The sequence below is a fragment of the Monodon monoceros genome, unplaced genomic scaffold, assembly GCF_005190385.1.
Source record: "Monodon monoceros isolate NGI ecotype Baffin Bay Population unplaced genomic scaffold, NGI_Narwhal_1 Super_Scaffold_12, whole genome shotgun sequence".
In the NCBI taxonomy this organism is placed as follows: domain Eukaryota; kingdom Metazoa; phylum Chordata; class Mammalia; order Artiodactyla; family Monodontidae; genus Monodon; species Monodon monoceros.
In genome coordinates, this window is record NW_021703768.1 from 170187009 (window position 1) to 170210843 (window position 23835).

Consider the following 23835-nt stretch of genomic DNA (forward strand, 5'->3'; position numbering starts at 1 on the left):
TGTTAGCAGTTGCCTTATGTATTGATGTGCTCCTATGTTGGGTGCATATGTATTTGTAATTGTTATATCTTCTTCTTGGATTGATCCCTTGATCATTATATAGTGTCCTTCCTTGTCTCTTGTAACATTCTTTATTTTAAAGTCTATTTTACCTGATATGAGTATAGCTACTCCAGCTTTCTCTTGATTTCAATTTGCATGGAATATCTTTTTCCATCCCCTCACTTTCAGTCTGTATGTGTCTTTAGGTCTGAAGTGGGTCTCTTTTAGACAGCATATGTATGGGTCTTGTTTTTATATCCATCCAGCAAGCCTGTGTCTTTAGGTTGGAGTATTTAATCCATTCACATTTAAGGTAATTGATATGTATGTTCCTATGACCATTTTCTTAATTGTTTTGGGTTTGTTTTTGTAGGTCCTTTTCTTCTCTTGTGTTTCCCACTTAGAGAAGTTCCTTTAGCATTTGTTGTAGAGCTGGTTTGGTGGTGCTGGATCCTCTTAGCTTTTTCTTGTCTGTAAAGCTTTTGATTTCTCCATCAAATCTGAATGAGATCCTTGCTGGGTAGAGTAATCTTGGTTGTAGGTTCTTGCCTTTCATCACTTTATGTATATCATGCCACTCCCTTCTGGCTTGTAGAGTTTCTGCTGAGAAATCAGCTGTTAACCTTATGGGAGTTCCCTTGTATGCTATTTGTCATTTTTCCCTTGCTGCTTTCAATAATTTTTCTTTGCCTTTAATTTTTGCCAATTTGATTAGTATGTGTCTCAGTGTGTTTCTCCTTGGGTTTATCCTGTATGGGACTCACTGAGCTTCCTGGACTTGGGTGGCTATCTCCTTTCCCATGTTAGGGAAGTTTTCGACTGTAATCTCTCCAAATATGTTCTTGGGTCCTTCCTCTCTCTCTTCTCCTTCCGGGACCCTTATAATGCAAATGTTGTTGCATTTAATGTTGTCCCAGAGGTCTCTTAGGCTGTCTTCATTTCTTTTCATTCTTTTTTCTTTATTCTGTTCTGCAGCAGTGAATTCCACCCTTCTGTCTTCCAGGTCACTTATCCATTCTTCTGCCTCAGTTATTCTGCTATTGATTCCTTCTAGTGTAATTTTCATTTCAGTTATTGTATTGTTCATCTCTGTTTGTTTGTTCTTTAATTCTTCTAGGTCTCTGTTAAACATTTCTTGCATCTTCTCAATCTTTGCCTCCATTGTTTTTCCGAGGTCCTGGATCATCTTCACTATCATTATTCTGAATTATTTTTCTGGAAGGTTGTCTGTGTCCACTTCATTTAGTTGTTTTCCTTGGGTTTTATCCTGTTCCTTTATCTAGTACATAGCTCTGTGCCTTTTCATCTTGTCTGTCTTTCTGTGAATGTGGTTTTTGTTCCACAGGCTGCAGGATTGTAGTTCTTCTTGCTTCTGCTGTCTGTCCTCTGGTGGAGGAGGCTGTCTAAGAGGCTTGTGCAGGTTTCCTGTTGGGAGAGACTGGTCCTCTCTCCGATTACTTTGCCTGTCTGTTCTTCCATGCTATTTACTTAATCCGTTAGAGCTCTTAGGGTATTAGTTATAATTATTTTAAATGCCTGGTCTGATAATTTCACATTCCTGCCATATCTGACTCTGGTTCTGATGTTTCCTCTGTTTCTTCAACCTTTATTTTTTGCCTTTTAAACTGTTTTGTAACTTCTTCTTGAATCCTGGGCATGATGTACTGTGTAGCGGGAACTACTCTAAATAGAACTTTAGTAATGTGGTAATGAAGTGTGGGAAGAGTTGAAGCATTCTATAATCCTATGATTAGGTTTCAGTCTTTTAGTGAATTTATACCTCTGGACTGTTAATTCTCAGTGCTTTTCAACTGCTTCTCAGTTTTTTCCCCCCTTCTTAGCAGAACAGGATGCCTAGAGTAGGCTGAAGCTGAGTATTTCCCTTCCCTAAGATCAGTTAGACTAACAATATCCCAGCAGGTTAGGCTTTGGGCAACTATTTTCTCCTGAAGACAAGTATTGTTGAAAAGAACAGAGTTTTCTGGTATATAGGCATACATTAATTTATTGATCTTTGCTTTATTGTGCTTCACAGACATTGCAATTTTTACAAATTGAAGGTTTGTGGCAACCCTGTGTTGAGCAAGTCTATTCGCACCATTTTCCAATAGCATTTCCTCACTTTGTGTCTCTGTGTCACATTTTGGTAATTCTCGCTGTATTTCATACTTTTTGATTATTATTATATTTGTTATGGTGATCCATATGATCAGCAATTTTTGATGGTTCCATTGTAACTGTTTTAGGGGCACCACAGACCACACACATATAAGTCAGTGAACTTAACTGATAAATGTTGTGTGTGTTCTGACTGCTCCACAGATCGGCTGTTCCTGTGTCATCTCTCTTCCTCTCAGTGGGCCTCCCTATTCCCTGAGACACAACAATATTGAAATTAGGCCAATTAATAACCCTACAGTTCTTCTAAGTGTTCAAGTGAAGAGTCAATCAATATGGCAAACTTCATGGTTGTCTTTAAAAAAAAAATTATTGCAGTGTAGTTGATTTACAATGTTGTGTTAGTTTCTACTGTACAGCAGAGTGACTCAGTTATACATATGTATACGTTCTTTTTCATGTTCATTTCCATTACGGTTTATCACAGAATGTTGAATATATTTCACTGTGCTCTACAGTAGGACCTTGTTGTTCACTGTTGTCTTATTTCAAGACATCGCCACAGCCACCCTAAACCTCAGCAACCACCATTCTGATCAGTCAGCAGACATCAACACTGAGTCAAGACCTTCCACCAGCAAAGATTATGACTCATTGAAGGCTCAGACAACGGTTAGCATTTTTTTAGCAATGAAGTATTTTTAAATTAAAGTATGCATATTGTTTTCTTTAGACATATTGCTATTGCACACTTAATAGACTACAGTACAGTGTAAACATAACTTTTATATGCACTGGGAAACCAAAAAATTCGTGTGACTAAGTTGGTTGCAATATTTGTTTCATTACAGTAGTCTGGAACTGAACTGACAATATCTCTGACGTATGCTTGTATTTTAAAATGGGTCCTTTACTGCTCCCCATACTGGAAGCACAGAGGGATTTTCCCCTGATATTTAATGTGAGAACTTGGTTGAGCTCCTGAAGGTAAAACTCACAAAAGTATGCAGGTCCCCTTATGACGGGGTCCTCTGGTGTTTTTATTGTTCAGACTTGTCCAAAACTAGCCTTTATTTATTTGTTAATTACAATTCAGGTTTTCCTCCCTGGGCACTGATTCCCTCAGAGGTTTAAGCTCATGGGTTTCAGGAAGTTATGATTCTTATTTGTATTTGCCTCTGTGTCTCCCCAATTTTGGGGGCAGCAAATTGTGTTGTGGCCATACTTCTCGTGGATTTAAGAAGTATTGTTGATTCGTCAGCTTGTTCAGCTTTTACCTTGTTGTTAGGACGGAATGGCAACTTCTAAGCTTTCTACATGCTGGCCTGGAAACTGGAAGTCCTGCTTGTGAATTTTTTAATTACAAAAGTAATACATGCTTAGTGTGAAAATGTTAAATAATACAAATACATGAAGTAAGAATTGAAAGCTCCTTTTCAGCTCACTTCCCAAGAGAACCATTTACAGCAGGCTGATGAGCAAACTTCCAGACATTTTTTTATACATGAACAATCATCCATCCATTTATCTGTCCATCTACCCATCCATCTTAATACACTCTGTGTATTGGTTTTGTAGGGCTACTGTAATAAAGTACCACAAAAGGAGTGGCTTAAGCAACATTTATTTTTACTTTTTTTCTTTCAATTTTATTGGCATATAATTGAAGTACAGCACTGTATAAGTTTAAGGTGTATAGCATAACGACTTGACATACATGTATTGCAAAATGATTACCACTGTTAATATCCATCACTTCATATAGTTACAAAAAATATTTTAGAATTACTGTCTTAACAACTTTCAAATATACCATACAGCAGTGTTATCTATAGTTATTACTTTTCTTTTTGATGATGGCCATTTTAACAGACATGAGGTAGTATCTCATTGTGGTTTTAATTTACATTGCCGTGGTGAGTAGTCCTGTTGAGCATCTTTTCATGTACCCGTTGGCTATTCGAATATCTTCTTTGGAAAATATCTATTCAGGCCCTTTGCTCATTTTAAAATTGGATTATTTGCTTTTTTGCTATTGAGTTATATGAGTTCTTTACATTTTGTATATTAACCTGTTATCTGATACATGATTTGCAAATATCGTCTCCCGTTCTGTAGGTTGCCTTTTCATTTTGTTGATTATTTCTTTTGCTATGCAGAAGCTTTAGTTTTATGTAGTCCCATTTGTTTAATTTTGCAGCTAATGCTTTAGGAGTCATATTAAAAAAAATATCATTACTAAGACCCATGTCAACGAGCTTTGTTTTCTATATTTTCTTCCAGGAATTTTATGGTTTCAGGTCTTACCTTTAAGTCTCTAATCCTATTCGAGTTGATTTTTGTGAGTGATGTATGAAAGGGGTCTAGTTTCATTCTTTTTCATGTGAATATCTAATTTCCTCAGCACCATTTATGGAAGAGATTGTCTTCTCCATTGAGTATTCTTGGCTCCTCATCAAATATATGTTGACGGCGTATTCATGGAATTATTTCTGGTCTCTGGATCCTGTTCCATTGGTCTATTGTCTGTTTTTTTGCCACTATGATACTGTTTTGATTACCATAGCTTTACAATATACTTTGAAATTAGGAGGTATGATGCCTCTAGTTTTGTTCTTCTCTTTCATGATTACTTTGGCTATTCTGGGTCTTTTATGTTTCCATATAAATTTTTTTTTATAATTTTGAAAATGTTTATTTGTTTATTCACACCCATATAAATTTTAGAAGTGTTTTTTCTACTTCTGTGAAAAATTCCAGTGAAGCCTTGATAAGGATTGCATTGAATCGGTAGATGTCTTCAAGTAGTATGGACATTTTGATGATAGTAATTCTTCCAATACATGAACAAGGGATATCTTTCCGTTTGTTTGTGTCTTCTTAAATGTCTTTCACCCATGTCTTATAGTTTTCAGTGTAGAGATCTTTCACCTCTTTCATTAAGTTTATTCCTAAGTATTTTATTGTTTTTGATGCTACTGTAAATGGGATATTTTTCTTTATTTCTTTTTTATATAATGTTATTAGTGTATAGAAATGCTACTGGCTTTTGGAAGGCAGCTATGCTCACCACTATACCACCAACGCTACATGAAATGTTACTGACATTTGTATGTTGATTTTGTATCCTGCAACTTTACTGAATTCATTGATTAGATCTAACAGTTTTTTGGTTGAGTCTTTAGGATTTTCTATATAAAAATCATGTCATCTGTAGAGTCAGTTTTACTTCTTCCTTTCCAATTCTGATACATTTATTTCTTTTTCTGGCCTGATTGCTCTTGCTAGGACTTTCAGTACTATGTTGAATAGGAGTGGGGAAGGTGGGCACTTTTGTCATGTTTCTGATTATAGAGAAAAGCTTTCAAAATTTCACTGTTGAGTATGATGTTAATTGTGGGCTTGTAATATATGGCCTTTATTATGATGGGGTATGTTCCTTCTATACCTAATTTGTTAAGGGTTTTTATCATGAACAGATGTTGAATTTTGTCAAATGCTTTTTCTGCATCTACTGAGGTGGCCATGTGATTTTTTATTTCATTTTATTAATGTGATGTATCACATTGATGGATTTGCATATGTTGAACTATCCTTACATCCCAGAGATAAATTCCACTTGATCATATTGCATGATTCTTTTTTTTTTTGGCTGTGCTGGGTGTTCATTGCTGCACATGGGCTTTCTCTAGTTGCAGTGAGCAGGGGCTACTCTTCATTGCAGTGCGTGGGCTTCTCATTGTAGTAGCTTCTCTTATTGCAGAGCACAGGCTCTAGGCACACAGGCTTCAGTAGTTGTGGCACATGGTCTCAGCAGTTGCAGCTCGCAGGCTCTAGAGCACAGGCTCAGTAGTTGTGGTGCACGGGCTTAGTTGCCCCGCGGCATGTGAGATCTTCCTGGACCAGGGATTGAACCCGTGTCCCCTGCATTGGCAGGCAGATTCTTAACCACTGGACCACCAGGTAAGTCCTGCATGATTCTTATAATGTGCTGCTGAATTCAGTTTACTAGTATTTTGTTGAGAATTTTTACATCTATATTCATCAAGGAAATTGGTATCCGGTTTTCTTTTCTTATAGTGTCCTATCTGATATCAAGGTAATGCTGGCCTCATAAAATGAGTTAGGGAGTGTTTCCTCCTTTTTGAGGTTTGGAAAAGTCTGTGGAGAATTGGTGTTAATTCTTCTTTAAATGTTTAATAAAATTCACTAGTGAAGCCATCTGGTCCTGGACCTTTTTTTTGCTCAGAGTTTTTTTTTTTATTTCTGATTCAATCTCCTTACTAGTAATTAATCTGGTTAGATTTTCTTTTTCTTCCTGATTCAGTCTTGGTAGCTTGTATGTTTCTAAGAATTTTTCCATTTCTTCTAGGTTGTCCAGTTTGTTACAGTTGTTTATAGCAGTTCTTATGAGCTTTTATATTTTTGTGATATCAGTTTTAATGTCTCCTCTTTGGGTTATAATTGTATTGATTTGTGTTTTCTTTCTCTCTCTTCTTTTTTTTGGGGGGGGAGGTTTCTAGCTAAAGGTTTGTAAATTTTGTTTATCTTTTCAAAGGTCCAACTCTTAGTTTGTTATTTTTTTCTATTATTTTTCTACTTTTTATTTTACTTATTTCTGCTGTAATCTTTTTTTTTTTTTTTTTTTGCGGTATGTGGACCTCTCACTGTCGTGGACTCTCCCGTTGTGGAGCACAGGCTCCAGACGCGTGGGCTCAGCGGCCATGGCTCACAGGCCCAGCTGCTCCATGGCATGTGGGATCTTCCCAGACTGGGGCACGAACCCATGTCCCCTACATCGGCAGGCGGACTCTCAACCACTGCGCCACCAGGGAAGCCCTCCTGTAATCTTTTATTTCCTTCCTTTTGTTAACTTTGGGCTTTGTTTATTCCTCTTTTTCTAGTTCCTTGAGGTGTAGAGTTAGTTGTTTAATTAAGATCTTTCAATTTTCTTGATGTATGCATTTATGGCTAGAAACTTTCCCATTAGAAATGATTTTCCTGCATCCTATAAGTTTTGGTATGTTGTTTTCAATTTTTTTTGACTCAAGATATTTTATTGCCCCTATAATTTTTCTTTGACCCATCAGTTGTTCAGAAGAGCATTGTTTAATTTTCATGTATTTTTGAGTTTTTCAATTATCCTCCTGTTATTGATTTCTAGTTTCATACCACTGTGGTCTGAGAATATACTTGGTATAATTTCAATCTTCTTGAATTTGCTAAGACTTGTTTTGTGGCTTAACATATGATCTATCCTAGAAAACGTTTCATGTGCACTTGAGAAGAATGTTCTGCTATTGTTAAAATGTTCCAAACAAAATTTATTTTGTCTTAGTAATGGAGGCTAAAAGTCCAAGATCAAGGTGTCGGCAGGATTTGTTCCTCTGACAGCTGTGAGGAAGAATATGTTCCATACTTCTCTTCCAGCTTCTGGTGGTTCACCGGCAATCTTTGACATTCCTTGGCTTGTAGATGTATCACCTCAGTCTTAGCCTTCATCTGCACATGGTGTTCTCACTGTGTTGGTGTGTGTCTATCTTTGAGTTTAAATATCTCCCTTTTATAAGGATATCAGTCATATTGGGTTAGGGCTTACCTTAATGACCTCATTTTAACTAATTACATCTTTGATGACCCTATTTCTAAATAAGGTCATATTCTGAAGTACTGGGGTATAAGACTTCAACATATGAAATGTTGGGGGACATGATTCAACCCCAAACACTCTGTCTATCCAAACTGGAATCATTATGATACCATTTTTCCATGATTTACTTTTTTCATTTATTGTGGACACATTGCCATGCTGGTATATACAGATCTACAGATTTCAGCATAATGCTCTATACTATACATTATGGTAATATATTTAGCTGCTCATTGAATAATGAACCTTTGGATGAGTTTCTACTTTTTCACTATTACAAATAACTCTGCAGCAAGCATATTTATATATACAACTTTATGTGTGTGTATTTGTTTTCAAACGTATACCTACAAGTGGAATTAATGAGGCAAAACTTTTAGGCATTTTATATTTTGTTAGGTATAGCCAACATTTCTTTTCTTGAATTTTAGATCTTTCTCTTTGGCTGCATATTGCCCCTGCCCCTTCCACAATATTACACAAGCATCACACACTAAGCATTTGCAAAATTCTTTATTTCTTGTAACTTTTTTCCCACCCCTCTCCTTTTTCTTACCCTCTCTATTCTGCCTTGTTGAATAGTGGGACTTTCCAGAGAGCTGACAAGTAAACAGAGGCTAATTCTAATCTTGTGTTTACTTTCAATTTCCTCTGCCTCTCATCTTCCTTTTACATAACAACAGAGGGGATTTTCTGAAATGCAAATTTGATAATACTGGGCTTTTGCTCAAAAAACCTTCAAACGTTCTTCTTTGAAATCAGGGTAAATTTGGTATATCTTAGCTTGGCACACAAGGCTATCACTGATCAGCCCTAGATTGCTGCTTCTTCCCTCTTGCCTACCACACCTTTCACTCTTTTGAGTCATACTGAAGTTTTAGTTCTAAGAACCTGGCCCACTCTTTCACCCTTCCTCACCCTTGCATACCATTTTCCTTTTGCCTGAGGATTACCCTTACTCTCCCATTCCTACTGACCATCTAGAAAACTCCTTCTTATTCTTCAGCTGATTTCTCTGATCCTCCATTTTTCTATTTAGAAATAGATATAAAGACAACACGTGCATCTTGGTTTTGTAATAATTCAATGAAGTAATCCTATTTAAAGTCATCATCACACAGCTAAGCAGTTAGTAGATACTCAATAAATGTTAAATCTTCTTCCTCAATTTTCTTTGTGAGACATTTTTGTGACATGAGACATATCATTAGTAAATTTTTAAAAAATCAGTAACAGTATAGTACATGGAAAGACATCTATGTTCAGTAAATGTAGATCTGAGTCGAATGGATTGGGTGAAACCAAGATATATGATGTTTGTTACATTCTTCTAATCTAGTGGTTTGGTTGGTAGGGCTTGGTTGTTTGATTTTTCTAAACATTTCATTATGTACTCTATGTACCCATCGCTCAGTCTCAGTGGTTACCAACATTTTGATAATCCCGATGTGACTTATTCTTAACAAAACCACCCTATCTACTTGTAATTGCTGCCACTTCACTTCTCCTCAAACAGCTGTTGCTAAAACTTTTTAGCCCTTTTCTGGAAATAGTAGTAAATCTTACTATTCTATAACTTTCAAAATATTCTTTCTTTTCCTTTTTGAGGACCATCTCTAGTCTTCTGGAATGGTCTTCATCCTTGCCAGTGTCTTAGTCTATTTGGGCTGCAGTAACAAAAATACCATAGACTAGGTGGCTCAAACAACAAACATTTATTTCTCACAGTTCTGGTGGCTGGAAATCCAAGACCAAGGTGCCTGTAGATCACCTGGTTCCTGGTGAGGACTCTATTCTTGGCTTGCATACAGCCACTCTTGCTGTGTTCTCACAAGGTGATAGTGGGGAGGCAGCTCACTGAGGTCTCTTTTAAAAGGGCACTAATCCCATCATGAGGATTCTACCCTCAAGATCTAATCACGTCTTAAAGCCCCCACATTCCATTGGATTGGCCAAAAAGTTCTTTCAGATTTTTCCGTAAGATGTTACAGAAAAACCCAAATGAACTTTGTGGCCAACCCAATAATACCATCACATTGAGAGTTAAGATTTCAACATATGAAATTTGGAGGAGGGGGGACTACAAACATTCAGTCTATGACAGCCAGAAACCCTGAAAATCCCTTCTGCACGTTCACTGAAGATCCTCTGATAAAATTCCCTTAGCTAGAAAGAAGAACTTACTATAACCCACTCAGTTGTTTTTGTTCATACCTCTTGGGATTCGTTTCCCTCTTTGTCTTGCTTACTCAGTCTTTTTTGTTGTGATTCATTCTTGACTGGGAAGATGGAGACTAGCGGATGGATAATTATTTCTGTTTCCTTTTGGTCATCTGTTCATGCTATGCTGTCTGAACCACTTCTTTCTGTATTTCTATTTTTTCTGATTCTAAGGCACCTTGGAACTTAAAAACATGTCATTGTTAAGAAAGAAATATGACCACATGAGATATTCTTAAATCAAAGCTTTGTTGAAGGCCTAGCACATGTGACTTTCTGTATACTGTATATTACTCTCTGAGCTTCTAGGCAGGAGTGACACAGCTCTCCATTTCAGAGCCCTTATGCTCTTGTTGGGTGATAGTATATTCTCAACTTGACCCAAGAGTAGTACATCAAAAATCTTAGTTCCACTGCAAATAATGCAAACCTAGGGCTTTGTACTCTGAGAGGCCATTTAAAACGCAGAAGTTAGTGTGCAATGGACAGAAGGGCCAATAGAGCAGGGGATGGCTCTAGAAGGTGTAAGTCTGGTCCCCTCTCTACCAAATACTCTCTCTTTGACCTTAAAAGCAACACATGATTTGATGAGCTTCAGCTTTCTAATCTGTAGAAAATATTCAATAGTTACAGCTGCACGGCCACCTTGCTTGGTTGGTATAAGAATCAAGTGAGGTAGGCCTCTGCAGTGTTAATATAATAATAATGAGAATTATTAGTAAGAGACAATCTGGGATGTCTTTCTGGAAGAAGTGGTAGTGAGGAACATGTATGGTCAGAGGGAATATGTGTAAGAAGGAGGAATGTGGAGGGAAAGCAGATCAGTTTGCTTTTGCTCTGTCTCTCCTGCTGATCCCAGGAACGCATCTGCTAAGAAATCATTTGTCTCTCTTATGGGGCAAGAGATAGGGAGTCTTGCTCTCCTCAGATTATATCCAAGATGCTGGCCTTTAAGTTGAAGCATGAAGCTTTTCAGATAAAATGAAGTTCCTGTGTTGAGACAGCTGTGCAATGTTCAAGGAAGTCTGGGCACTGAGGATTCTTCTCCCTGTTCCTTCTACAGGTTGGTGAATTCTGGCATTACGTCAGGTGGTTGTGTAGCTCTGTGCTCGGTGCTCAGCACAAACAAGAATCTCACACACCTTTACCTACGGGGCAATGCTCTTGGAGACGTGGGGGTCAAGCTACTCTGTAAGGGGCTCTTACATGCCCACTGCAAGCTTCAGGTGTTGGAGTAAGTCTCTGAGCTTATTACAGTGATGGGAATGCATGGTGGCTACAGGGAAGGGGATAGTTGAGGGGAATGTTGATGAGATCATCTATATCTGAGAGTCTTCCTAGGGCTTGGCTTCTTACAGGATTATAGGACTAGGAGGACCTGTACTTTTAGATGGTGTAAAGGTAAATACTGAAGTTCCTTTCACCATAAATCTCTCTACCACAAAAGAGTGGGGGTGGTATGGCACTAGTGTTTTAGGAAAATCTTGGGGGGAGACACAGAATTTGGGAAAAATCATTTCATAAACTGCTGTTAATCATCTGAACTGCAAAATCCAGTAGACTGGAAAAAATATTCTCATCTGAAGAGGAGAGAATGATAACCCTTGGCACACAAGGCAGTTCCAAGCTTGTTAATCCTGAGCCTTTCCTGCATTTGAAATATTGCAGGCTAAGATCTGGAAGACCTGTGGAGGATAATTTAAGGGGACATTTTCTTGAAATCATCTTCTTTCTTTTAGATTAGACAACTGCAGCCTCACGTCACACTGCTGCTGGGGTCTTTCCACACTTCTGACTTCTAACCAGAGCCTGCGAAAGTTGAGCCTAGGCAACAATGACCTGGGTGATCTGGGGGTCATGCTACTCTGTGAAGTGCTGAAACAGCAGGGCTGCCTCCTGAAATGCCTGAAGTAAGTGTGCTCTGTAGAGATTTGTGTGGCAGGGCTCCTATTGCTAAGGAAAAGTTGGCCAATTTGCAAAATCCAGGTTGGCTTCATTTGCACTCTGGGTGAGGTTGGGCCTGGGCCAGTTGCAGATTTATATATGTATACAATGATTGAGTCATGAACTATGTATTCAATTTCATCCAGACATTTAGAATAATCAAGGTTCATTTGGGTGTGAAAAGACCTTTCATCCATATTCCTGAAAGAAACACAAGTCCCAATGAAAAATAGCCAAAGAGAATTGTATTTCTGTGCAAGGTATCATACTTTGTAGAACTAGACCTGTCCATGGGTCATCCTTATTGCAAAGGTCCTTGCGTAGTAGGGGTGTTGTTGGTCTTGTTTCGGAGAATTTCTAAATAGAAAGTGCTCCAGAAACATCAAGATTAGAAATTCCATAAACTTTGGCCTGTCTTCAGGGTGTTGGGACCGTTGGCTCCTTTCCATCATCAATGATATCACTGAGGTACACATTACCTCGCTAGTAAAAGCTTCCTAATTAGTTTCATAACTTCTGTCAGCCCTGACGATCACAGTCTCCACTAAAGACATTTCTTTCACTTGGTTTTAGGGTCAACACACTTTCCTCTGGATTTTCTCCTACTACATTGGCTGTTTCTGCTCAGTCTCCTCTGGCATCCCTTCATCATTCTGACCTTTACATACTGAATCCCCAGAACTCAGTCACTGGGTTAAGTTTTCTCCTTTACACTTTCTCCCTTGTTTACATCATAGTCTAGTCTTCTGGTTTTATCATATATGTGCTGTTCCCCTCCCCCCAGTTCATATCTCCATGAATTCCATGTTCAAATGCTTGTCTCACCTTTCTACTTGGATGTCTAATAAGCCTCCCAAATTTCACATGTCCAAATCCAAACCTGTGCTGTTCCCTTCTGTCTAAAATCTGCTTCTTCCCTATCTCAGTCAATGGTAATTCAGTCTGAATTGTTCAGGTCAAAACAATCCTGGTGTCATCTTTGACACATCTTTTTCCTTATGCACATATCCAATCTACTGGCATGTCCTGTTAACTCTGCTTTCACAGCATGCCCACTCATTGACCACTTTTGCCAGCTTCATGGCTCCTACCCTAGTTCAAACCATTGTCACCTCTTGTCTGGACTGTCCTGGTAGCATTCTGTCAGGCTACTCTGCATCTACCATTGCAGATGGAGGGTGTAGCTAAAACATCAGAGCATATCACTCCTACCAACATGCTTCTATCACAAAGTAAGAGCCACAGACTCATGGCAGTGTCTAAGGCCCCATGTGATCTGGCTCCTGCTGTTTTTGCAAAGTCATCTTCTAACGCTAGTTCCTTCTGCTCCAAGCACACTGGTTTCCTTGCTATTTCGAAAAACACTGTCACCTCCGAAACTATGCACTTGCAGTTCCCTCTGCCTGGAACTTCCCCCCTTTGATATCCACATGCCTTATTCCTGTGCATCATTAAATTCTCTGCTCAGGGTTTTCTCTGTGAGTCTGACTGTAACCATCCTACTGAAAATAACAGCCCAGCATGCCTTTCCTCTTCTCTGCTTATTTTCCTCCATAGCGTTGACCATCATAATACATGCTATATCATTTTCTTGTTTATTTATTATCTATATCTTACCCCTAGTTTATAAATTCTATTAGCCCAGAAATTTCTGTCCTTGTCCATGGCCTCAAGACTAAGAACCAATTGGAATACAGGTTTGAATAAACAGTAGTTCAGATCAGCATTGTATCCTTGTGTGGACACAGTGGAGCATGTTTCTTGCAAGAAAAGCCATTTCTAGAGCTAATAGAAATAGGAACAAAAGGAATTATTGGTCAGGATGAAGCTGGGGACATTGCTGTATGTGGGCTAATTGACCTAGCCCTGAAGGACACTCTGGAGATAAGGGACAGGCTCAAAATAGACTGGGGAATCCATGGATGCAGTCAACCTGTCTTGTGAGCTCAGGTTGCCATAACAAAATAGCATAGACTAGGTGCCTTAAACAAATCATAGACATTTATTTCTCACAGTTCTGGCAGCTGGAACATCCAAGATCATGGCGCTGACTGATTTGGTTTCTGATGAGAGCTCTCTTCTGGGCTTGTTGTGTCCTCGTGTGTACACACAGAGAGAGAGAGAGATAGACAGAGATAGACAGAGAGTGTGTGCTGTGGTATCTCTTATTATAAGGGCACTAATCCCATCATGAGGACCCACCCCCATGACCTCATCTAACCCTCATTACCTCCCAAAGACCTCATATCCAAATACCATCACATTGAGGGTTAGGGCTTTAACATATGAATTTTGAAGGAACACAAACAGTCCATAACACAACCAAATCAAGATTATTAGAAATGATTCAGGACAAATGGTATGATTTCTTAGTTAAGTTGCAAGGGAAATTTAAAAAAAGAGAAGGAGGAAGAACTGATATCAAAGGAGACTTGAGAGGCATACCAAGAAATTACAATGTGTGGACCTTTTCTTTTTGGCTGCATTGTGAGACTTTCAGGATCTTAGTTCCCCCACCAGCAATTGAACCTGGGCCATGGCAGTGAAAGCACCAAGTCTTAACCACTGGATTGCCAGGGAATTCCCAATGTGTGGACTTTATATGGCTCCTGATTAAATGAACATAATATAAAAGTTTTATCAGACAGTTGAGGAAGTTTAAACATTGATTGGACATATATTGATATTTAGAAATTATTGTTAACTTTTTTGGATGTGATAATGGCATTGCAGTTATGTTTTAAAAGTCTGCATTTAGTTTCACACATTGAAATATTTATAGATGCATGAACTGCTGTGTTTAAGATAATCCACTGATGTGAGGAGTGGGTGGGTGATAGATGAAACAAGATTGGCCATGAGCTGTTAACTGTCAAACATGGGTAATGGGATTCATTATACTATTCTCTCGATATTTGCACATGTTTAAACATTTCCAAACTTGAAGGTTAAAAATATTGAATATCACAGAAACCACATTAGGCATGAAGTGCAGCATTGGAAAGCTTAGAAGTGTGAGGCTAAGTGAGGAGATGAGATTTTTAAAGCCAAAAACTGAAAGTGTTTATTTGAAGAGTACAATCCAAAGCTTCTCTATTTACTTTTACAGGTTGTGTGGAATGTACTTCAATTATGATACAAAACGTGCGTTAGAAACACTTCAAGAAGAAAAGCCTGAGTTGACCATTGTCTTTGAGCCTGCTCGGTAGTGGTGGAAGCAGGGCTGCCAGACGCCAAGGTTCTTTGCCTCCCCTGCCATCTAGGTGTGGATAAGTGGTAGTGAATACTCCTCCAGCAGGGTTAAGACCACCACTCTGTGATTCTTCTGGTCCAGTGAGGAAGAGTGGAAGCTTGCTGATGGTGCCTTTGCCTAGAGAATGTGAGCATCTCCTTTACCTCTGGGTTGAAGACACCAGGGCAATAAAATCGTCAAACAACACAGGTCTCACCATAGTGCCTCAGTCAGAGGATGTGTTCCTCTTGGTGACCTCATGTAACTAACTCATTCAATAAAGCACTTTTTCTTTCTTTTTCTCTTTTTGCTCTAGCTCTCCTTTCCCTCATATCTTCCCCCCCCTTTTTGTTTACTTTTAACTGTATCATTCCTCCTGCCATCTTTCTCTTAACTGACCATAACAGAATGAGTTAACTGTATATTATGTTGCAATTTTGTGGCGGCAACTTATTTATTTTTAATCTTTGAACAGTTATATTTTCTAATAAAATAATTCATTTTATTGTATTGTAGCTGGTTGAAAATTTGGAAAATAGAAAAACTTTATTGTATTTATTGAGTTAATTTGTTTCCTTTCCTTAATTTTAAGAGAGGGTGCCTAGAAATCTTTTTACTTATTTATCTAAACTACTAAAGATAAATTAAATTGCTTCATGTATTAAAAAATCTCTTTGCCAAATGATTCAATTGTAATGAATAAGGAAAAAAAAATGTCTTATCCTAACTCTGATGGTTGAAATTTCAGCTCTGGTAGGACAGGAGGTTGAAATCATGCAAAAGAAAGTTTTAGAGTAGAGGGAGCCTATATTCATAAATAGAAGTATTACATAGAAAATGCATTTTGCCTTCAGTTATAAGAACTTATCTTGGATTTATCACATTCCAGGAGCATTTCATCTACCACACTTCACATAGCATTAAATCATTAATATATATTGAATGATTGCTTCTCCACACATGGAGCAACTCTTAAACCACATGGAATTTTTCAGGATGGAGATACCACTTCCTTTTTCAAATGAGTCATCTAGACCTCTGCTTGTCAAAGTATAGCCTATGGACTGTTGATGTAAGGAGATTTTGCAAGAATGTAAATCAATCGAATTACTAAGTATGCTTTTTAGATGAGCTGACTTTTTTCATGATAAGACTTTTTCAGTAAGGGAAGCAGTATGTGATCTATATTCTGGTGCAAAGTCTTTTTCTAGTCTAGGACTAGCACTTTTGAGTAACTCTGATCTTAGTGAAGTGAGATATTGCAGACTGCCTCTCTGCCACAAACACCTTGACATGCAGGATAAAACATAATTAGAAAAACACAGCTAAGCTGGAAAGACAGAAGAAAAATTTCTGTTCATTAAGATCTCAAAACTGGATTAAGAGTTTACCTTTCAGTGGTCAAGAGGAATATCTTAATAGATAAATACCCCACAATATAACTATTAATTTGGAAAATTCCATGAGGTTTTCCACACTAGTAGAACTAAAAGCTAAGTAAAGTTGATGGACAGAAAATCAATATACAAACATCAACACATGCAGTGGGAAAGAAATCATTCGTTCCAACCATCACAATTAAAATTGGGTGAGACATGAAGCAGCAATGGGTGGTAAAACCTAATAGGAAATTTAAATGATAAGCAGTATTCTTGTGTAGTCTGAAATTATCTTTTTACAGCTGGCTAATCAGTTGCAAAAAAAAATAGTAACTATATCAAGGGCAGAAAGTGGACAGTACCTGACCGTCAAATAAAAAATGTCAGTGAGGGCAGGTGGATGTCTGCTTTCAGGTGAGATGACTTGAGATGGAACCAATAGCACTACTGTGTGTTTCTGTTTGAGAACCCGGAATTTAATCATTGGCAAACACCAGACAAACTCCAAATGAGGAAGTTCTATTAAAAGGGGGAGGGGACTATATTCTTCAAGAACGTCAATGTCAGTGTTGACAATGGGTAAATCTTGGGGTGGGAGGGTTATGGAATTATTCTTTAGACTGTTCTTATTCTTGCATCTTTTATGTACATATGACATATTTCCAAATAAAATGTTTAAATAATCAAAACAGCAGTATTTCTAAGCACTTGCAATTTAAAATGTAATAAAATCCTATTAATCAAGGGACTTCCTTGCTGGTGCAGTGGTTAAGAATCCACCCGCGAATGCAGGGGACATAGTTTCAAGCTCTCGTCTGGGAAGATCCCACATGCTGCGGAGCAGCTAAGCCCGTGCACCACAACTACTGAAGCCCGTTGCACCTAGAGCCTGTGCTCTGCAACGAGAGAAGCCACCGCAATGAGAAGCTCACACACTGCAACGAAGAGTAGCCCCCGCTCGTCACAGCTAGAGAAAGCCTGTGCAGCAATGAAGATCCAACGCAGCCAAAAATAAATGAATAAATTTATTTTTAAAAATCCCATTAATCGTAGCAATAAAAGTTATTAAGTATGCAAACAAAAGAAGAGCAAAGAGCATTTTTCTCACCATCCAAGTCTACAAAGATTTACCCACTACAGTCACTGACCAACAGTGCACTCTGTGTTTCAGACAGAGGAAATTAAAGATGACAACAGGATGCTCTGTGCTTTGGACAAACAGGTTCCTTAGATAGTTAGATGTAGCTCAGGAAGAGTTTTAATAAACCCAGTTTCTTTCATCTTCTCATAGATAGAAAGGCACATTAATCATTAACTTGAGATATCTGTTCTTTATGACTAGCAGTAATCTTTTACCAAGATGTATACTTGACTACATGCATTCCCTAGCCAAAAAAAATCACATATATACTGGCTTCTTCCCCTACCTCTTTGGAGCAGTTCCTCAGAACTATCTGAGAGGCTGTCTCCTGGGCTATAGTCTTCAGTAAGACCCTGAATAAAATTTAACTTGTGTGTTTTTCTTTCAGTCAATATTTACCTGGAGTGAATCTCTTAAAAATTAAAAGTTGTAAAAAACCATACAAAAGAGGACCTGAATGAATGGAGAGATGGAGATATATGTCATAGTCATGGATGGGAAATTTCAAAGGCATGACAATGCTATCTATTCCTCCCCTCAAACTAAAATTCAATGCAATTGTCATTAATATACTGACAGGGATTTTCACAGAACTGAGTAAGATAATTTCTTAAATGTATAAGAAAAATAGGGATCAAAGAATATCCAGAAAAAATTTGACAACGTAGGAAACTTGCCACACTAGATATTAAGAAAGCTATAAAACTGATTGATGTAGTTTAGGCAGGATAGAGTTCATGCACAGGCACAGGCATGCATGCAAATGTAATTTGTGATATTGAAAATGTTGAGGAAAGGAAGAACTAGTCAACCTGGCTGGGACAAACAGCCATGCACATGGTAACATTGTATTTCTGCTTTATATCATACAAATAAATTCCAAAAGTAATGAAGACACATTTCTTTTTTAAGGTTTTAATTTTATTTATTTATTTACTTATGGCTGTGTTGGGTCTTCGTTTCTGTGCGAGGGCTTTCTCCTGTTGCGGCGACCGGGGGCCACTCTTCATCGCGGTGCGCGGGCCTCTCACTGTCACGGCCTCTCCCGTTGCTTAGCACAGGCTCCACACGCGCAGGCTCAGTAGTTGTGGCTCACGGGCTTAGTTGCTCCGCGGCATGTGGGATCTTTCCAGACCAGGGCTCGAACCCGGAAGACACATTTTAAAAGTAAAGCTACATGTACAACAATGTGACTATAGTTAACAATACTGTATTGTATAATTGAAGTTTGCTAAGTGGATAGATCTTAAGTCTTCTCACCACACACACACACACACACACACACACAAATGAAAAGTGCAGCTATGTGAGACAATAGATATGTTAATTAGCTTGATTGAGATGATTGTTTCACAGTGTATACTTATACCAAAACATCACATTGTTTTCTACCTATCTATCTAATTTTTGTCAGTTATAACTCAATGAAGCTGGGGGAGAAACAGAATGACAGGAAAGTGCATTACATGACATAAGCACATTGACACAGATCATTAAATTCACAGAATGCAGTCACAATAAAAGCACATTGTTTTCTTCAGGGAAAAAAGTATAAACACTTTAGAAGAAAATAGAGCAAAACGTGTAAGTTTAGGTAATGTGCTTCTTGAAATAAATATAAAATACACAAAGTATAAAGGAAAGGTTGATAAACTATAAAATGTAAAACTTTTGAGCATTGTCGTAAAGATAAAATATTAGCTCCAGCTTGAAACCTCTTGTGCCCAGTTCTGGTTCACATTTCACTCCAGCCATTGTTGTGCTCACCGGCTGCACACAGATGCAGTACGATAGTATGTCAAGTCAGAGGTATCACCTATCTTTCTTTGCCTTTCAGCCATGTGGCTTCTCTGATACTCCATGGGACATTTGCTGAACAACCCCATGCTGCCCAGCCTGCCAATACAGCAAAGCTAATGCCCTTGAGCAACAGGGGTGGAGACCACTATGAAGGTTTCCTCTTCCTTTCAGTGATACATTCTACATGCTTTTCAGAAGGCCTTGCTAGGACTGAGACCCTGTAACTTACTGTAGGGGCCAGCTTATTACACCTCCCTTGTGTTTGCTTTCCTTCTGTTATGGATTATGTCGACTTGAATGAAAATGCGCAACGCAAGAACTGTGAGTGTAGTTTATTCAGTGTCTTACTGAGGTCTATAGCCTGGGAGAGAGCCTCTAAGATAGCTCTGAGAAACTGTTCTGAAGAGGTAACGGGGGAGGCCCACATAAATATGATTTTGCTAAAGGGTACTTGTAATCAATCACACATCTCAGTAGAAGATTGTTGCTAGTTGCCGAGAACAAATATCTTAGTGGTTTTAGTGTTTTTCTAAGTATAGGAAGATGCAAGAATTTGGGTTCATAAAATTTTCTCCTGAAAATATCTAACTATCTGAAGGCTTGTTCTGCCAGTTTTCCCAGAGTGCCTCATTCCTGATCTCTGCCCTGAATTTCTTTCAAGTTGTATTGAAGGTCAGCCACTACAGTGGCTAATGACTTAATTCTTGTAGAACCAGTGGCGAGTGACATTCTTTAGTTTGCAGTTACGTTGTGTTCCCTCGACCCACAACCTGTCTCAATTCATATGTTGAAACCCCAACCTTCAGTAACTCAGAATGTGACCCTATTTGGAAAGAGGATCTTTATAGATGTAATTAGTTAAGGTGGGAACATGCTGGAGTAGGATGGGCCCTAATTCAATATGTCTGGTATCCTTGTAAAAGGGTAAAATTTAGACACAGACATAAACACAGGGAAAACATCATGTGCAGATGAAGACAGAACTCTACAAACCGAGGAATGCCAAGGATTTTCAGCAAACCACCTGAGAGACAGACAGAGACAGAGACAGAGACATGGAGCAGATTCTTTCTCATAGCTCTCAGAAGGAATCAACCTGGCTGACATCCCGGTTTCAGATGTCTAACCTCCAGAACTGGGAGATAGTGCATTTCTATTATTTAAACCACGCAGTTTGTGGGACTTTGTTATGGCAGTACTAGTAAACTAATACAATTTGTAAGAGCAAAATGTTTAGTCAGGTTCAGATGGTAACACTTACTCTCAGAATTGATGTGTCACTAGCAGCCAGTGGAGCTTTTCCAGTGATGAAACTTTATAGGAATATTTGTAGAAATGGAGGAGGCCCACCCTACTCCCGTATGTCCTCATCTTAACTAATTACAACTGCAATAATGCTATTTCCAAATAAGGTCACATTCTGGGGTACTGGGAGATAGGCCTTCAATATATAAATTTTGGGGGACACAAACTCATAAGCGTGCTCTCTCTGGTTCTCCAAATTCATGTTCTTTTCACATGTAAAATACATTCACTGTATCCCAACCTCCCTAAAGGTCTTCACCCATTCCACTACCCAAGCTCATCTGATTATCATCTAGAATTCCCTGGCAGTCCAGAGGTTAGGACTCTGGGCTTTCACTGTCAAAGGCCTGTGTTCAATCCCTGGTTGGGAAACTAAGATCCTGCAAGCTGTGCGGTACGGCCAAAAAAAATACATCATCTAAATCAGGTATGGGTGAGACTTGAGGAATAATTCATCCTGAGGCAAAATTCCTGTCCAGCTGTGAACATGTGAAACTGAACATCAGGTTATGTACTTCCAAAATATAATGGTGGGACAGCCATAGGATAGACATTCCCATTCAAAAGGAGAAAAATCAGACAGAAACAAATAATCACGTGTCCCAAGCAAGTATGAAATCTGACAGAACAAATTCCATTAGATTTTAAGTCTTGAGAATAACCTGCTCTGATTATGTACTGCCCTCCTGGTCACAGAAAAGTAGATTACCTCACTCCCTGGGCCTGTGCTCTCTGGACCCTTGTGGCAATGGCAGCTTGTCAAACTCTGAACCACCAATAGGATCAGTCTTCCACTTTCTTGTAGGATAACATGTATTCCTAGACAGATAGCTCTGTTGGCCCATTTCTTGCCTCTGGAATCCTAGAAATCTGACAGTCTTCTTTATTTTATCCTGTTTCTGTCTCCTTTAGTCCAATCTGTCAGTATTTCTGCTGATAGAACATTCACAAAAATCTTGTTCGTTTCCTGTGAAATTCATAGGAGTCCAAATCATCAAACAAGAGGGAACTTTATACATCTTTCCTGGACAATGACAACTTTATTCCTGGTTTCTACTGAGATAGTTGATTGGATCCATGAGTCACATGCCTAATCCCTTTAGCAAACAGTTGTCAGTCACATTCTTGATCCTGTAGCTTAAACTACACACACACACACACACATACACACACACACGCACACCTTGCATGAAAGCATGCATGCATTTCTGTTGAACTTAAGTTTAATTTGGGAAAGAATCACAGTTTTGTGATATGTCATGCCATCTGTAAACATTGTATATCAACCCCATTATTCTCCTTTTCTATCTTTCAGTAATGTTTAGTTATTTTTTCAATATGTATCTCCCTCAGTTTTAAAAATTAGCTTTATTCCTATATACTCTAATATCTTTGTGGCCTTTACTAATGGGGTTGCATTTCTGTTGCATTTTATAATGTCATTGTTGGATTGTGAAATTGCTGTATATAAATAAATATTTATCTATAGCAAAACAATTAGATTGAATATTCTAGTGGTTTGTCTAATGAATTTGCTTGCTTTTGCTATGTAGATATCACCTTCAAATAATAATAATTCTGATTCTTCCTTTCTCTTTCTCCTACATCTTTTTTTTTTTTTACATCTTTATTGGAGTATAATTACTTTACAGTGGTGTGTTACTTTCTGCTTTATAACAAAGTGAATCAGTTATACATATACATATGTTCCCATATCTCTTCCCTCTTGCGTCTCCTTCCGTCCCACCCTCCATATCCCACCCCACTAAGTAGTCACAAAGCACCGAGCTGATCTCCCTGTGCTATGCGGCTGCTTCCCACTAGCTATCTGTTTTACATTTGGTAGTGTATATATGTCCATGCCACTCTCTCACTTTGTCACAGCTTACCCTTCCCCCTCCCCATATCCTCAAATGCATTCTCTAGTAGGTCTGTGTCTTTATTCCTGTCTTACCCCTATGTTCTTCATGACATTTTTTTTTCTTAAATTCCATATATATGTGTTAGCATACAGTATTTATCTTTCTCTTTCTGACTTACTTCACTCTGTATGACAGACTCTAGGTCCATCCACCTCATTACAAATAGCTCAATTTCGTTTCTTTTTATGGCTAATATTCCATTGCATATATGTGCCACATCTTCTTTATCCATTCATCCAATGATGGACACTTAGGTTGTTTCCATCTCCAGGCTATTGTAAATAGAGCTTCAATAAACATTTTGGTACATGACTCTTTTTGAATTATGGTTTTCTCAGGGTATATGCCCAGTAGTGGGATTGCTGGGTCATATGGTAGTTCTATTTGTAGTTTTTTAAGGAACCTCCATACTGTTCTCCATAGTGGCTGTATCAATTCACATTCCCACCAACAATGCAAGAGTGTTCCCTTTTCTCCACACCCTCTCCAGCATTTATTGTTTGTAGATTTTTTGATGATGGCCATTCTGACTGGTGTGAGATGATATCTCATTGTAGTTTTGATTTGCATTTCTCTAATGATTAATGATGTTGAGCATTCTTTCATGTGTTGGTTGGCAATCTGTATATCTTCTTTGGAGAAGTGTCTATTTAGGTCTTCTGCCCATTTTTGGATTGGATTGTTTGTTTTTTTGCTATTGAGCTGCATGAGCTGCTTGTAAATTTTGGAGATTAGTCCTTTGTCAATTGCTTCATTTGCAACTATTTTCTCCCATTCTGAGGGTTGTCTTTTCGTATTGTTTATGGTTTCCTTTGCTGTGCAAAAGCTTTGAAATTTCATTAGGTCCCATTTGTTTATTTTTGTTTTTATTTCCATTTCTCTAGGAGGTGGGTCAAAAGGATCTTGCTGTGATTTATGTCATAGAGTGTTCTGCCTATGTTTTCCTCTAAGAGTTTGATAGTTTCTGGCCTTACATTTAGGTCTTTAATCCATTTTGAGCTTATTTTTGTGTATGGTGTTAGGGAGTGATCTAATCTCATACTTTTACATGTACCTGTCCAGTTTTCCCAGCACCACTTATT

General features: G+C 38.3%; 1 protein-coding gene across 3 annotated transcripts in view; it reads left to right on the forward strand.

Moving 5' to 3' along the window:
- NLRP3 (NLR family pyrin domain containing 3) overlaps positions 1-15675 on the forward strand; it is a 51742-nt gene extending 36067 nt beyond the window's left edge. The window contains exons 8-10 of one of the 3 annotated variants that reach the window (XM_029215580.1): positions 11094-11264; positions 11770-11940; positions 15084-15675. In XM_029215580.1, the coding sequence (XP_029071413.1) occupies positions 11094-11264; positions 11770-11940; positions 15084-15183 (442 nt within the window). In that variant the 3' untranslated portion in view covers positions 15184-15675. The remainder of the gene's footprint in view (positions 1-11093; positions 11265-11769; positions 11941-15083) is intronic. The other 2 variants (XM_029215581.1, XM_029215582.1) reach the window with 2 other exon arrangements.
- The last annotated feature ends 8160 nt before the right edge of the window (positions 15676-23835 follow it).